Below are 16,443 nucleotides of genomic sequence, written 5' to 3' on the forward strand. Positions count from 1 at the left end.
TTCACCATTCTAGGTGTCATTAAGAACATTTGTAATTCATGGGAAGAGATCAAAATATCAACATTAACCGGATTTTGGAAGAAGTTGATTCCAACTCTCATGGATGATTTTGAGAGGCTCAGTGGAAGAATTAACTGCAGATGTGGAACTAGCAAGAGAACTAGAATTAGAAGTGGAACCTAAAGATGTACCTGGATTGCTACAATCTCATAATGAAACTTTAATGGATAAGGAGCTGCTTCTTATGTATGAGCAAAGAAAGTAGTTTCTTGATATGGAATCTACTCCTGGTGAAGATGTTGTGAAGATTGTTGAAATCACAATAGATTTAGAATAGTAGATATACTTATTTGATAAAACAGCAATAGGTTTTAAGAGGATTGACCCCAATTTTTGAAAGAAGTTCTACTGTGGTAAAACGCTACCAAACAGCATCACATGCTACAGAGAAATAGTTTGTTAAAGTGTCAATCAATGTAGCAAACTTCATTGTTGTCTTATTTTAAGAAATTGCCACAGCCAGTAACCATCAACCTGATGCCATCAACATCAAGGGGAAACCCTACCCTCCACCAGCAAAAAGACTATGACTCGCTGAAGGCTCAGATAGCGTTTAATATTTTTTTAGTAATAAAATATTTTAATTAAGTATGTACATTGTATGTTTTAGGCATACTGCTATTAAGCACAATTTTAGACATTATTCTATATGCACACTTAATAAGCTATAGTATAGTATAAACATAACTTTTGTACGTACTGAGAACTCATAAAATTTGTGACCTGCCTTAGTGCAATATTTGCTTTATTGTGATATTCGCTTTATTGCTGTGGTCTGGAACTTAAACTATAATATCTCCGAGGTCAGCCTGTAATCTTAAGCACCCCACTCCAAAATTTTTTTTTAATGTATGTAAGATAAAAGTAAAAACCTTTTATTAATATGGCTGTTTAGTAATATATGCCATTTCTATATTTAGTTCCTTTTATGTTCTCAAGGTCCCAGCTTGAATATCACAAGTTTACATTTGTCATTACTAACTCAGTTATGTTGTTGATTAGATAGTTAACTCGCATTTGCTATCGTAGCCAAATGAACTGCTGTCATCAGTGGCCTTCAGTGAAGATTATTTTCAGTGTTCTCCTGAACTGTTTCAAAAATATATGTAAATAAAAATACTTTTTTACTAGTAAATACTAAAAGGGCTTCACTTTGATTGATGAAAGTGGTTGGGCCCCTACATTTTATAATTTCCAGTGTAATTGTTACAGTTAAAATTGATACCCTCTTTGAAACGTTCACACTCCAAGGAACTGTTACAAAATTCCTTCTGGTGATGAAACTTTAGGAGAGATTCCCATCGGTTCCCTGCAGACCTTTCTTTTACAAATGGATGTAGCACCTGGAAGAGTGGACTTAAGAATCTTGTACATATCATTTCTTCTGTGACTTTCTAGGATTTTAGAACCCCTATACAACAGCTGTTCTCTCTACTTTCTAAAGAGGCATTTTAGCAAAGTTTAAATCATTGGATGAAAGTGCAAGAGCTGTGTCAAATGCCATCATCATGGAAAAGACTTCACCTGACATGATAACAAGTTTTTCCAAAGGCATAACTGATAAATGGAAGTGCATATAAAGGATTTATATTTCTTACCTCATAGTGCAGCAAGCTTTCCATGATATTAAATGTATTTTCTTATAAACCCAACTCACATACATAACCCCACATAAACATGGTAGAAGGAAAAGAAGTCTCAAAACGTACGTGGCATTATATTCAGTGTTGTCTGTCCATTTCCAAATGTGATGTGATGATTCTCTGCTAAGGCCAATCCAGTGGTCAGAAAGGCCTTTGTATCTTTTTAGGAATTTCTGTTATAAAGCACAGAAAGTAAAACATGTGTCTCTTTCTCTCATATTGCTCTTAAATCTCTCTTCCCTATAGCCTTCTCTTTTTGGATGGCAGCACTGTATAATTGAGAAGCTTAGATTTTGGAGTTAGACTATTCCCCACTTCTCAGTTTAAGTCATTCAATGTCTCTGATCCTAAATTACTTAAAGTGACCATACATCCCAGTTTGACTGGAAAAGTCCCAGTATATGCCTGTTGTTTCAGCATAATATTAATATTGTCATTTTCACTGTCCAAAATTTCCCGATTCGGGTAATAAATTATATAATTAGCTTATTTCTTTTTACAATTAGAACAATGCATCTAATCTTGCAAGTTAACTGTGAGGATTAGATGAGAGAATGCATCTAAGATATCTCAGATGGTTTCAGACAGAGAATATACCCCCAACAAATGTTAGGCACCAACATGCATCCCATGTCCCCAAGGTCTGCCTGGGATGGAATTCTTCCTCACTTATCAGCTTTAACCCTATGCAGTTTACCCTTATCAGAGAGCTAAGTATTCAACAAAGAACCTGATCCAAAATATTTCTTACCAGTTCCTCCAGGGTTTCAAACTGAGCAAGTTGAGATTTTAATGAGGCACAGAAAGCTTGGCTGTGTGTCCAATTCCTTGTGTCATCGGAAAAATAAAAACACTTATTTCCAAACCCAATCCATTGTTCTGGGCAGGCAGCACAGACAGGGTACTCTAAGACTGGCATTGTGCTTCTCTCTAAAAGTTGGACAATCACAATGAATTATAATAAATAAATTTTCTCAAGCTATTTGTTTATTTTTCCACTTACAGTTCTGAGGTCAGTTTTGAGGTATGTACATCCGATTGTGGCTTTCCTAAATCATCAGTAAGAGTCTTATCTTAAGCACAAGTCATTAGCCCACTAGTCTTTAAGTGGGGTACCTGTGCACCTGACTTTCCAAGGAGAACATGAACACTGATGTTTTAAAGAAAATCAATTTCTATAGCATTTAACTTCCTTAGTATTGTAGCACTCTTTCCTAGTGTCATACAGATTCTCCTTTCCTGCATCCTCCTTAATATTAGCCATTTTTTCTCTTGACAAAAGGAAGGCAAATTCCTTAATTATGCTAGATTTTACTATAGCACATTTCTTAGGGGGTACATAACCTTCTAATGGACAAAACATATCACAATTCAAATATTGATTTTAGTACCAAAAATACAATATAGTGCTGCCTATACTTTTCTATTTTATATGAATTTTTGTTAAATATGTATAAAAATATTTTGGCCCTTGTTAGATGTTCCAAAACCAGAAATACTTCAGAATGTAGGTTATGAGAAAAATAGACATTTTTGTTTCATAATCTCACCTTTTCCTACGTTAATATCTAAGAAAGAATGCATTGCTCCTTGGAAAGTCTGGTAAAAACAAAGTAAAAAAGACTTGATAAGAAATATTGAACACCAAAGATGACTTTTATTTTCCCTTATATTTAAAGGTAAGTAATTTCTTTGCAGCTATTCTCAATTCTCATACTTAGAGTGAGTCATTGGGTAATGGAATGAAAGCAAATAGCTCTCAAGGTTAATATCATTTCATATTTTTACATAAATGAACTGTTTAGATAGTTAAAGATAATTTTATCAGATAATGTCATGAAATATTTAATCCAAGTATGATTGTCTTCTTTTGTTCTCATAAAATATTTAGTATGTTCTTCTTGATATGAATAAAAAATAAAACTTGATACTAACTTCTAGACAAATTACTTTTTTTTTGAGGTGGGGGAAAATTTATAGATTAGACCATCTCCTTATATTCATAAGAAAAGTTGAATTGTAATGTCTAGCTTTATTAATGGAGTTATCCCTGAGTTTTTATAAGTGATTCTAATTTAATTACATTAAAAGGTAAATGTTAGAATTAAATACACTGTGTGAAGGCATTTACTGAAGAATTAGCATGCTTTTTGTCATCCTTCCTAATAGCTCATGGTTTTATCTATTCATGACAAATACTGCATTGCAGTAAATTACTGAGAGCAGCATTTTGACTAATTTACATTATATAATTTAATAAATATATAAATTTATTTTTCTTTTGATAATTATCAAAATTTATAATATATGTTGCTTTAACATATTAAATATTACTAAAAATTGTAATTCTAACTTAATCTAGAAAAAATAATTTTGAGAAGTTAAAAATTATATGATTTTTTAAAAATTAAATTTTAATGTGTAGATAATTCTATGGCAAAAAAAATTTATTAAATAACAAAGGATACATGGCTTTTAAGGATACAAAAATATTACATATTATGCTGTGATAAAATTCTAGAGTAAAAATAAAATATGTAATCAGGCATTTGAAAAAGACAAAGCACATTTTTCAAAACTTAAGACAATTTTATTCATGTATTTTTTAAATGGATAATAGTGGGTATCAAATTGCATCAAATTTCAAATACCAATAGATACATTTTAAAAAACAACATAATAGAATAATTTTTAAGTGCCAACATTTGCAACATGTTGGAAAGTACCTCATTTGCAACTATTTAAATCTCTGATGAAAAATGTCAGGTGGTTAACATAAACATTTACCATGGGATATTTAGTTTTCAAAAATGTTTACATCATGTTTAGGAGTTATAGAAACAAAAAGCTTTCAAAGACCCTTAATATAATCAGAATACTCATAACATTTACTAATATCAATGTCATTTCTTCCTGGACATACCAAGCATGCCAAATAATGCTGAGGACCTGTTGCCTCCATATACAAAGGAATTTTTTTAAGTATTTTATACTTTTGTGCATTCTCAAACTGAGTAAGTAGAAGATAAAAACTCAGAAATCTCACCTGAGTATTTACTTAATAAAATGTTAATTCTGATTGTGACGTGTCAGGAAATAGCTCCATAGATGGAACTCTTTACATCCACAACCTTTCTTTCAATGGATGGCAACTACATTTTGCTGTAGCTTAATAGAAAATTCTTAGAGTTATCTTTGACTTTTCTCTTTCTAAACCTTCACATCTAATCTGATATGAAATACTGTTAATTCAACTTTCAAAATGTCTAGACCTGACCACCCTGTCCTACTTTCAATATTATCATCAGGCCCAAGCCATCATCTCTTGCCTAGATTACTACAAGATTGTCCTAATATGGCTCCATGATTCAACCATCGTCTCCTAAATATTCTCAATATAGCAGTCAAAATGTTTATTCTACAATGGAGTCAGATCACGACATTCCTCTCCTACAACCTTCCTTTTCTCCACTGCATTCAAAGTAAAAGCCAAAGTCTTTAAATGACATACAAGGCTATGACCCCTGACCTCCATCCTTTTTTATTCCTTATTCTCACTCTGCTCTAGCTAGGACAGCCTCCCTGCTATCACCCAGACAAACCAAGAGATCGTTTTGCTTGCTCTCACTACCTGGAATGCTTTCCTCACTCTTTCATATCCTTTGAAAGTTTGCTGAAGAGTCATCTTCTCAAAAAGTCTTAACTCGGCTACTTTATGTATACCGGAACCTGTTCCACCCTTATCTTTATTTATCATAGTATTTGTGTCTTCTTTCTAGAACATAAGTTCCCTAGGAGCAGGAATTTTTACGTGTTTTGTTCACTGATATACCTAGAGCACTTGACACAGTACCCGGTACAAAATGGAACTCAGTAAATATCTATTGACAATATAAATGAGTGGAGAATGTTGTAAAGTTTAAAAAACAAGTAACTTACCTTTCGGAACGAGTGAGATTATAATTACAAGGATTGTAATAAAGGAGCAAATAATAACCGAAATACAGGTTACAGGATATGGAGTTGCTAGATGTTTTATTTGGAGATTTTTACCTATAAAATACAAATGTCATATTCTCATTCTCAAGAAAGTCTTAGGAAGAAAAACTTAAATTTATCACAAAATCAACCTCTAAGGGCATCTGTACCACAACTTCCCTAGTGCCAGCTCATTTCACAAGAGATACTGGTTCATAAATGATGGCAATTGCCCAAATAGAGCCAGAGAAAAGAGAAACAGAATTTTTTTTACCCCTAGGGACTCTTACAGTTATTGGAATAAGTGTTGAGAGAAAAAGAAACAAAAAGAGTTGAAATCAGGATGAAAAAGAAACATTCACATTCAAACAATGCAGATTTACTTTCATAAATAAGAAACCTGGTTAGAAGTCCTGAAGGAAAGCTTTCCTGCTGATCAGGAATAAAACAAGGGTTCCCACACCCCACTCTCAACTTTCCTATTCCACATAGTACTGGAAGTCCAATCCAAAGCAATTAGGCAAAGGAAAAAAAAAAAAGACACCATTAAATGGAATCCAAATCTGAAAAGAAGTAAAACTCTCTCTGTCTACAAATAATATGATCTTATATTTAGAAGACACTAAAGATTTCACCAAAAAACCATTACAACAAATAAATTTAATAAAGTTGAAGGATATAAAATTAACATGCAAAAATCAGTTACATTTCTAGACACCAACAACAAATTATATTAAAAAGAAAACTCTCACTTATAGTAACATCAAATCAAAAACTAAAATTAATTCAAAAATATATACATAAACAATCTAATTGAAAAGTAAAATATTTCTGCCCAGCAAAAGAAACAAACAGCAAAATAAAAAGACAACACTAAATGGGAGAAAATATTTGAAAACCATTGATCTGATAAGGCATTAATAATCAAAATATATAAGGAACCCATACAATTCAATAGCAAAAAATAAAAATAGAACTATTGTATAACCCAGTAATTTTACTTCAGGATATTTAGCCAAAGAAAGCAAAAAGAATAGATAAAGATGTAGTACACATATACAACAGAATATTACTCAGCCATAAACAAAAATAAAATATTGCCATTTGTGACAACATGGGTGCACTTAGAGGGTATTACGTTAAGTGAGATAAGTTGAACAAAGACAAATGCCATGTGAATTTACTTATATGTGGAATCTAAAAAGCAAAACAAACAAAATGAAACAGAATCATTTTGGGTGAAAGGTGAAGGGATAAAGAAATACAAATTAGTAGTTACAAAACAGCCACAGGGATTTAGGGTATAGCATAGAAAAACCAAAAAAATAAAATAAAAAATAAAACAAAATCAAACTTATAGATACAGAAAACAAATTGATGGTGCCAGAGGTGAAGGAGTCAGTGAGATGGACAGAAAAGGAAAGGGACTAAGGAGTACAAACTTCCAGTTATAAAATAAGTCAGGGGATGTAATATGCAGCAGAAAGTCATAATAACTATATACAGATGGTTACTAGACTAATTGTGGTCATCGCTTCAAAAGCTATACAAATTTCGAATCACTATCTTGTGCACCTAAAATTAATTTAGTATTTAATGTCAACTATAATTTAAAATAAAGTAAATATTTTTTAAAAGATGCTTAAAACATCATTCATCATCAGGGACATGAAAATCCATTCACAATGGGATATCGCTTCACACCTAAATGGTTATTGGCCTAATTTTAACACTTAGTTTTATGATTCAAAAAACAGTTAACTTAGCTTTCAAAAAACAGTTAGCTTAGATTTCAAAAAGTAACTTTTTTATTTGCATTGTATAACATCCTGATTAGTCAACATTCCAATTGTGAAATAGTTTCAGCTAAAAAAGCAATTGGCTTAGCTTGGAAACATTAACAATCTTTAAAAACTTCATTTTTCCTTAGGTTTAACCCTGATTTTTAGAGAATCCAATATCTTATCCTCCAAAATAGAAAACAAAATTCATGGAGAAGGGAGAAGCAAAGAAGAAAAATCATGAAATTTATGTTTTCCAAAATGCAGAAGATAAAAGTTTAATAAAAGGTATCCTTTCTGCTGGACCAAAGTACAAACACACATTTATTACATTTTTCCTCTTTCTAGTTAAATTTGCTATAAATTAAAAATGCTAAAGGACTTGCTGGTGGATAAGTTCAGCCTCTTACCCTCACCCCTAAGCCCCCGTATCCATTTGTAAATTACAAAGGATCTATACACCAAGTTGCCAGGGACCCGGGGGAAACAGGAGGACTAACAATATAAACACAAAGAACATTTTTTTCTCTTATCCTCTTATAATCGAATTCACTGTTCATTTCTCCTGCCCCAGAAATGCTTAAGTAACAGAAACAGTAATAAAATAACTGATTTAACATTGACGTACTTACCCTCCCTGAAAACATATCTCCTACAGAGATTGACTATGAAGTGCTAATACAATTCTCATGATGTTTCACTGGAATAAAAACTCCCCTCCCCACTTTTTGTCTTTTCAAACTTCATAAATTTTACATTACCAGATCTTTTCTTCTCCACACCATCTCTGAAGGTAAAGTCTGTCTGTAACATTTTAAGTGAAACCTCTTTAGCCGTCATCTTTCTGCTTAGAGGAGCAGCACTCTGTGGTCTGTTCACAAACCTCTAGGAGGAACTCTATTCTATTTGCAAAACGATAACAGGCAGGAACACGAAAATGAAAGTTTGTGTTTGAAATTTGAACTTTTTTTTAACTTATTCTAACTCACAGCCAATTTGATGATATGCTTGAATTATCAAAATGAGATTCTATAAGGAAGCAAAATACAACAGCCTAAAATGTCTTTTTGGCATAAGTATTATTGTAGGCTGATTATTTTTTTTTAAATTCAGGAAGTTTTTCTTTGTCATTCCTTTAACTGCCTAAAAGAATTTAGATAAACAGCCTGTAGCAGGAAAAGAACCATTGCCAAAGATAACTACAGAGTATAAACGAACTATAGTGAACTGGGTGAACTAGCAAGGCATATTCATCTTATGAGATGAGGAGACAGTATCCAGCATTCCCATCCAGATGGAAATAGTGCCTCTTCAGACCAGCCAGACTAGAAAAATCTCATTTAAGGAGCATTTCAAAAATAGTCAGAAATATCTTGCTTAAGTAGTGAGAAATAGTTAACCATGGACTTAATGGTGACCTGGATTCCTTTAACAAATTGTAAGATTAAACAAATATACATATATTTGTCTCTTCTTTCAGTTGCTGACTCATAGCTCCTAAGACCCTGGTAATTTCCAAAGTGATAAGAACACTAAGAGCATCTATTGTCTTCATATTTAGCTTTGACATTGACCCTGGCACAGGGCTCCTAAAACCCTTATAAATTCCTAAGTGATAAGAGCACCAGGAGCATCTTTTGTTCTATTGAGTTGACTCTGGTGAGCTCCTGGATAGGGGCAAGTCACCAAAAATACCAAGCCATGATTAGGAGCTCGGAATTTTCTGCCCCAAACCCCACCCTCCAAAGAAGGGAGAGGGGCTAGAAATGGGGTTAATAATTGATCATGCCTACATGAAAAAGCCTTCATAAAATCCCAATAGTATGGGGTTTGGAGAGCTTCTAGGTTGGTGAACACATCCACACCAGGAGAGTGGTTCGCCCCAACTTCATGATTTACAGAAGCTCTTGTGGTTGGGACCCTTCTAGACCTTACTTTGTGTATCTCTTCCTCTGGCTGTTTACCTGTGTCCTTTACTACATTCTTTAATATACTGGTAAATGTAAGTAAGTGTTTCTCAGAGTTCTGTGAGCTGTGCTAGCATATTAATTGAAACTGGGGAAACGGTCATGGGAACCTTTGATTTATAGTCAAATCAGACAGAAATTGTGGGTAATCTTGGGACCTACTAATTGTGATAGGCATCTGAAATGGAGAGTAGTCTTGTGGTATTGAGCCCATAACCTGTGGGATCTGACACTATCTTCAGGTAGAAAATGTTAGAATTGAGTTAAATTGTAGGATACCCAGCTGGTGTCATAGACAACTGCTTGTTGTGGGGTAAAAAAATTCCACACATTTGGTGACGAGAGAGTCAGAAGAGTTCTCTGTGAGTAGTAAAGGAGACACACAGGTGGCATCTTCAGACATGCCAAGGAAATTGTAAAATACTCTAGCACTACCCTTTTGACACAAATGTTTGCCAAATCACTAAACATTCTAGATGGCTTACAAGCCACTCTTATACATCTCGGGGTATTGAAGCTGATCTCCGTATTAAGCTGCCCAATACCACAAACTATATCTGGGTACACCTAAAATCTGGACCTACTTGGCAGGGTGACAGAACAAGCTCTATAATTGCCAAAAACCAGACTATAGAACTTCTATACTGGCTATTTCACAATCTGTTCTGCTCTCACAGATTGAAAAATGGCATGTGGAAACTGGAAATGTAGGCATACTGGCATAGGTCATGAAATGCTTCAGATACTAGGAATTATAGGTTCCACTTTTTATTTTTCCAGCAACAATTACTTTATTTATTAATTTTTTTTAATTTGTTTTTTAAATTTTTTTTAATGGTAACATTGGTTAACCAAATCCATGAAGTTTCAGGTGTACAATTTAACAGTAAAGCATATATATACTGCGTTGTATGTTCACCTCCCATAGTTAGATTTCTTTCTGTCACCACATATTTGACCCCTTTACCCCGCCTACCTCACCCCTCCCCCATTCCCGCTACAGTCTGGTATCCAGTAGTCTATAGTCCATGTCTATGAGTCTCTGTTTGTTTGTCCTGTTCATTTGTTGCTTTTAGGTTTATAGCCAACATATAAGTTATATCATGTGGTTTTCAACTTTTTCTGTCTGGCTTATTTCACTTAGCATGATTATTTCGAGGTCTATCCATGTTGTTGCAAATGGCAGTATTTCATCTCTTCTTATGACTGAGTAATATTCCATTGTATATATGTACCACAGCTTCTTTATTCAATCATCTAACATAGGACACTTCAGTTGCTTCCATATCTTGGCCACTGTGAATAATGCTGCTATGAACATTGGTGTGCAAATATCTTTTTAAATATGAGTTTTTAAATCTTTGGGGTAAATATCCAGTAGAGGGATTGCTGGACCATATGGTAGGTCTATTCTTAGTTGTTTTTGCTTTGTTTTGTTTTGTTTTAGGAACTTTTACTTTTATATTTTATTTTTTTCTTACTTTTTTATTAAGTTTATTGGGGTAACATTGCTTAATATAATTATATAATTTTCAGGTGTACATTATCATTTGACATCTTTATATTCTATTGTGTGTTTACCACGCAAAGTCCAGTTTCCTTCAGCTACCATATATTTGATCCCCTTTACCCCATCTACCTCTTCCCTCCTCCCCCCACCCCCTACCCTTTAATAACCACTAGTCTATAGTCCATGTCCATGAGTCTTTGTTTGTTCTGCTCATTTGTTGCTTTTAGGTTTATATCCCACATATAAGTGATATCATGTGATTTTTCAACTTTTTCTGTCTGGCTTATTTCACTTAGCACGATTATCTCAAGATCCATGCATATTGTCGCAAATGGCAGTATTTCATCACTCCTTATGGCTGAGTAATATTCCATTGTATATACGTACCACTGATTTAGCCAATCATCTATCATAGGACACTTCAGTTGCTTCCATGTCCTGGCCACTGTGAATAATGCTGCTATGAACATCGGTGTGCAAATCTCTTTTCGGATATAGGTTTTCAAGTCTTTGGGGTAAATAGCCAGTAGAAGGATTGCTGGATCATATGGTAGATCAATTCTTAGTTTTTTGAGGAAACTCTATACTGTTTTCCATAGTGGCTATACCAATTTGCAGTCCTACCAGCAGTGTATGAGGGTTCCTTTTTCTCTACATCCTCTCCAACATTTGTTGTTACTTGTCCTGCTGACAACAGCTGTTCTAACAGGTGTGAGATGGTATCTCATTGTGGTTTTGATTTGCATTTCCATAATAGCTAGTGATGATGAGCATCTTTTCATATGTTTGTTGGCCATTTGTATGTCTTCTTGGGAGAAGTTTCTGTTCAGGTCTTCTGCCCATTTTTTGATTGGAACATTTGCTTTTTTATTGTTATTGAGTTGTATGAGTTCTTTGTATGTTTTGGACGTAAGGCCCTTATCGGAGGCGTTGCTTACAAACATATTTTCCCATTCAAATGGTTGTTTCTTTCCCTTGCTGATGACAGGTTCCACTTTAACCTTGTCTGTAAACTCCCTAAATGCCAGCCAAATTGCAAACCTGGGTTCCTTTGTTCATAAAGTTATGCTGCATAAACGTGCCAATCGAGAAATTGGAAAAAATCCACTTGTGTATCATAACTCCAGTTCCTTTCAGTGGTGAGTCACTTATTCCCAAGCCTTGGAAAGTATGAATGGAAAAGGTAATCTTAAATCTCTTCATGTAATGAAACAAGAGTTCAATACCACTGTGCAAACTTTCACAGTACTTTAGTTATAAGTTACCAGCTTGGCCTCTGTTGTTCTCCAAAATGGTCATGCTTTAAAAACTGACTGGTCAACAAGCTCATGCAGTCATTGGTGAAAAATGTTGCTTTTATGTAAACTAAACAGGACGAGTAGTATCTAACTTAAATCTGTTAAAAGAAAAGATTATTATTTTCCATCAGATAAATAAAGCAAAGACATTGTATTGCACTGATCTATTCACAGGAATGGGAGACCAGTTTAATGGGTCATAGGGAAATTTGCTTCAATTTACTCTTTTCTGTTTGTTCATTTTCATTCTAATCAATACTATTTTTCTCTTTTTGCAGATCTTTTACCACTCACCTTTTAACCTGTTTTCTCTCTCCACTGCCACCGGCCCAGCTTTTGGTATGTGAAACTTACCAAAACTTATGGGAAGTTTCAGAAGAGGGGGTTGTCAGGGCCCAATGCTTCTTGAAGTCATAACTTCCACAAATTTCCACGCCAAGCAAGGCAAAGAAGTTGAAGAGGGGTAAAGAGCTGAGCTGTAAAAGAGAGAGAGAGTCCTTGAACAAGAACATTAGGAAACCCCTTTCCTTCTGGCAGTCTTTCCAGAAGTCTTAAGACCCAGATCCCGGGGAAGGAGAATAGGGTGGGATGGTGGTGGTGGTGGCTGTCCTCAGTAATCCTTTACTAGTTCTCCCCCACCTCGGAGTTCTGCCAACTATGATAAAGAGGACAGGTCAGGGCCTCAGGACATCTGAGAGGAAATCTGGTCAGATTTTCACAATAGCCTGGCGAAATGCTGTGGGGAAGTCCCTGGCAAGTCACCCCTTCTGCATTTTTTGTTTCTGTTTCTGGTAATGTTCCTCATTTGGAGTAGTTAGGACTCTGGAGAAAAAGCCAAGGAGTGCAGAAGAAGATGTTTCACAGCTACAAAACTCTGACATGTGACCTCCCCAGAACTGTGACCTCCAGGAAGCCTCAAGTTCTCACATCTATCTCACCACAAGTCCTAGGTCTTCACTAGATCCAGGCCTCAACCACCCACCAAGTCCTGAGGGAGGCAACATGTGATACCGGCCTCGAGTAGAAGAAAGTATGTGCAGGATACTTGGCTTTCTCAAGGCCCAACCGACCACTGCTTCAGCCCACTGCCTGACTCTTTGCTTTTAGTTCTGTTTTCTCATGTTCCATTTCTCTGTTCTTTGCAGCCTTTGAGACAAAAGAGGAAACCTAACGCTTCATAAACAGGAAGACCACGGCGGTTCACTGGCTGCCTTTTACGGGTGGGGTTAGTGGCTTCCTTGCTACACATATCTCGAACACTTAACCCTCCCCTGGCAAGGAGCACAAATTTGAGCTAGTGATGGACTGAAAGTGGCAGAGAGCTTGCCCTAATCCTGCGGTCGTGATTCTTGGACAGAACCTGGGCTTGGGGGAACTGAGCAAAGTCCTCTGCCCAGGCCCATCTCCCAAACTGTCCCTTCCTGGCAGAGCAGAGAAAGGTCAGCTGAGGACTTCACAGCCTGAGAGTCTACCTGGCCTACCAAAGATGAGAACAGGGCTCTGCCTCTTTGTAGATTAATTCTATCTACATCACTCTTTCTTGGACTTTTTTGGAGTGATCTCATTTTAAAGCTGAGGATCTGCCCACAATGAGATTTGTCCAGTTGCAGCAGCATTTACATATCGTTAAAACAGGAACTGCAGAAATCAGTATTAGATCACAATTTTTTTTCCAGTGAGGTGTTTTAATCTCTGAAACTATTGAGAAGTTTCAGCAGGTGGTGATAACAAAAAGCAGATTAACTGTAAGACAATTTGGCCGGTTTCTTAAGATACAAAATATAGTCATATGATCTGCATAGTCAAAATATAGTCTCTCTCCTTGGCATTTACACAAATGAGTCGAAAACTGAAGTCCACACAAAACTTGTACTATTTATAGTGTTTAGAGCAGCTATATTCCTAAATGCCAAATCTTGGAAGCAACCAAGATACCTGTCAATAGATGAATGGTTAAATACACTGTGGAACTTTCAAACAATGACATTATTCAGGGACTCCTAAGATCTCAAGTTAAAAACAACAACAACAGCAACAACAACAACAACAAAAAAAACAAAGACATAGAAGAACTGTTAATGTATGTTGCTAAGAGAAAGAAGACAATTTGAAAAGGCTACATACTGTAAAATCTAGGAGCGAGAGAAATAAGTAGAGCACCGGATTTTTAGGACAATACAATTCAATTCTCTACGATACTATAACAGTGGATAGATGTCATGTACATTTGTCAAAACAGATAGGATACACAACACAAAGAGTAAACGATCATGTAAACTATGCATTTTAGTTAATAATGTAGCAGGAGTTGTTCTTCAATTTAAACAAATGTACCACACTAATGCAAGATGTTAATAGGAGAAATTGTGTTGGAGGAAGAAGGGAAACAGGAACTCTCTGTATTTTCTGTTTAATTTTCCATAAAACTAAAACTGTCGAAAATAAAGAATGTATATGTGTGTGTATCTTAAAAGATGACATAGTTTAACATAGTGAAACAATAATGACTGATTGGTACTTATGAAAAGTAGACTCCTATCTAAAAAATCAGGGACCAAGAGTCAGGAAGAAACCTGTCTAAAGTTCATATGAGCTGAGGGAAATATTAAGGCTGGCCAAGTCATCATATACATTCAAAAATCTTGTTCTGAGTTACCTTGATATTCACCACTCTCTAAATTTCTTGCAGAACACCCAACAATATTTCATTTAACTTTTCAAAGTCTAAACGATATGGATTACATTTGCATCATAAGCAGTTAAAAGACTCTTAGCAAAACAACCCAATAAATATTGTTTAGCTTGACTACTTAACTAGGAGCAGAGCTACCTTCTTAAGCACAGTTTTGCCTTAAAACTGTGAGGTAAGCAAACTTTTGTTTTAATTATTTCTCCATATGACTTGGTATTTGTAGTATAATAACAGCAACAAATGTGGTACTATAGGTTACAAAAGGAGCCTGAGTTTTGGAATTAGGGAACAGCTCTTTACTCACCTACAAAGTCAAGAAAATAATACCTGGATAACACAGGTCTTGATGCATCCGATTAAATTACATGTATTTAAGCACCGATAACTTGAACTTTCTGGCTTTAGTATACAAAGGTTTTAAGGACTGAAAAGAAAGGCATTACAGCGCCCTCTGGTAGGATGTTAGTAAATTAACTCAGATAAAGCACATGGGTTTTGGAGCAGTTGCAAAAGAAGTTTCACTCTAGCAGTCACTACTCCATTTCTTTATATACAAATACTTTTTTTTTACTGGCAGACAAACATCCAATGTAAACTCTTGGTGAGCAGCACCAGTGTTCATCTCCCCTCTTGCCATCTCACTCCGGCCCCCAAACACACACAGTCAGTCAGGGGGACGTTGGAATGAAAACCCAGTAGTAAGTGATGGGGGCGAGGGGTGCGGGTCAGGGACTGTGACCTTTACAGCACTGATCCTAGAACTTCAATGTGTCTATGAATCACCTAAAGATATTATTAAATTGCAAATTGGAATTCATTGGGTCTGGGGTGGGACCTGAGGTTCTGCATTTCTAATAATCTCCCATGCTAGGCACATGCTGCTGGTGATGGCAACTTCCAGCAATTTCCAGCCCTGGCATGCAATCAGAAATGATCACTGCCAGGTTAGTAAGAGGGGAAGTTTCCCACAGTCCCTAGGAGAGACCATCCCAGAGCAGGAGATGAGGAAGACTATGATCAGGGAAGTTTGCTTGGAGAAAGGAACTAAGTGGCAAACAGCATAAAGTGGGAAAATCTGCCTCCAGGGGCAAGATTTTGGGTTTTCAGATCCCATTGCCTCTCCCCCAATCCCACCCCAATTATAAAAAACTCAGGCACCAGAGGGATGCAGATCACTTACCTGGAACAGATTTAAGAATCTCTACTTGGACTTATTCAAAGCCCAGTCATTCTTCCTAAAACTCCACTTCTGAGCCTGCCATTGGGAAAAGGAGGGAAAGCAACTGAGTTGCTTTGAATGTGACTGACTCAGACATGAGAAATGACTTCCCTGATCTGGAAAGGAGCTTTTTTTTAAGTGTAGCTTTGTGATTTATAAAACAGAAGGCATATAAATCTGCCCTTCAAGCACTATTAATCGGACATGCTAAATGGGAATGAGTAATATTGTCTGAGTCCACACAATGTAAAATAGAAGCTGGAGATCTGGCACGAACGATTTGTCTGTGTAATCA

General features: G+C 35.7%; 1 protein-coding gene and 1 long non-coding RNA gene across 6 annotated transcripts in view; one reads left to right on the forward strand and one right to left on the reverse strand.

Moving 5' to 3' along the window:
- Positions 1–16,443, reverse strand: part of LOC105295907 — a 108,669-nt gene that overhangs the window by 80,347 nt on the left and 11,879 nt on the right. The window contains exons 1-5 of one of the 5 annotated variants that reach the window (XM_011365758.2): positions 12,532–12,547; positions 8,224–8,364; positions 5,643–5,756; positions 2,455–2,633; positions 1,770–1,876 (exon numbers count right to left, since the gene is read on the reverse strand). In XM_011365758.2, the coding sequence (XP_011364060.1) occupies positions 1,770–1,876; positions 2,455–2,633; positions 5,643–5,756; positions 8,224–8,302 (479 nt within the window). In that variant the 5' untranslated portion in view covers positions 8,303–8,364; positions 12,532–12,547. Of the gene's footprint in view, positions 1–1,769; positions 1,877–2,454; positions 2,634–5,642; positions 5,757–8,094; positions 8,365–12,531; positions 12,714–16,443 lie in introns of those variants that run through there. The other 4 variants (XM_023533937.1, XM_023533939.1, XM_023533938.1 and 1 more) reach the window with 4 other exon arrangements.
- On the forward strand, positions 12,724–14,207 carry LOC111743544. Its single transcript, XR_002781751.1, has 2 exons — positions 12,724–13,267; positions 13,383–14,207. It is a non-coding gene; the product is annotated as an uncharacterized LOC111743544 (long non-coding RNA).

This window comes from Pteropus vampyrus, unplaced genomic scaffold (assembly GCF_000151845.1).
Source record: "Pteropus vampyrus isolate Shadow unplaced genomic scaffold, Pvam_2.0 Scaffold116, whole genome shotgun sequence".
NCBI classification, from domain to species: domain Eukaryota; kingdom Metazoa; phylum Chordata; class Mammalia; order Chiroptera; family Pteropodidae; genus Pteropus; species Pteropus vampyrus.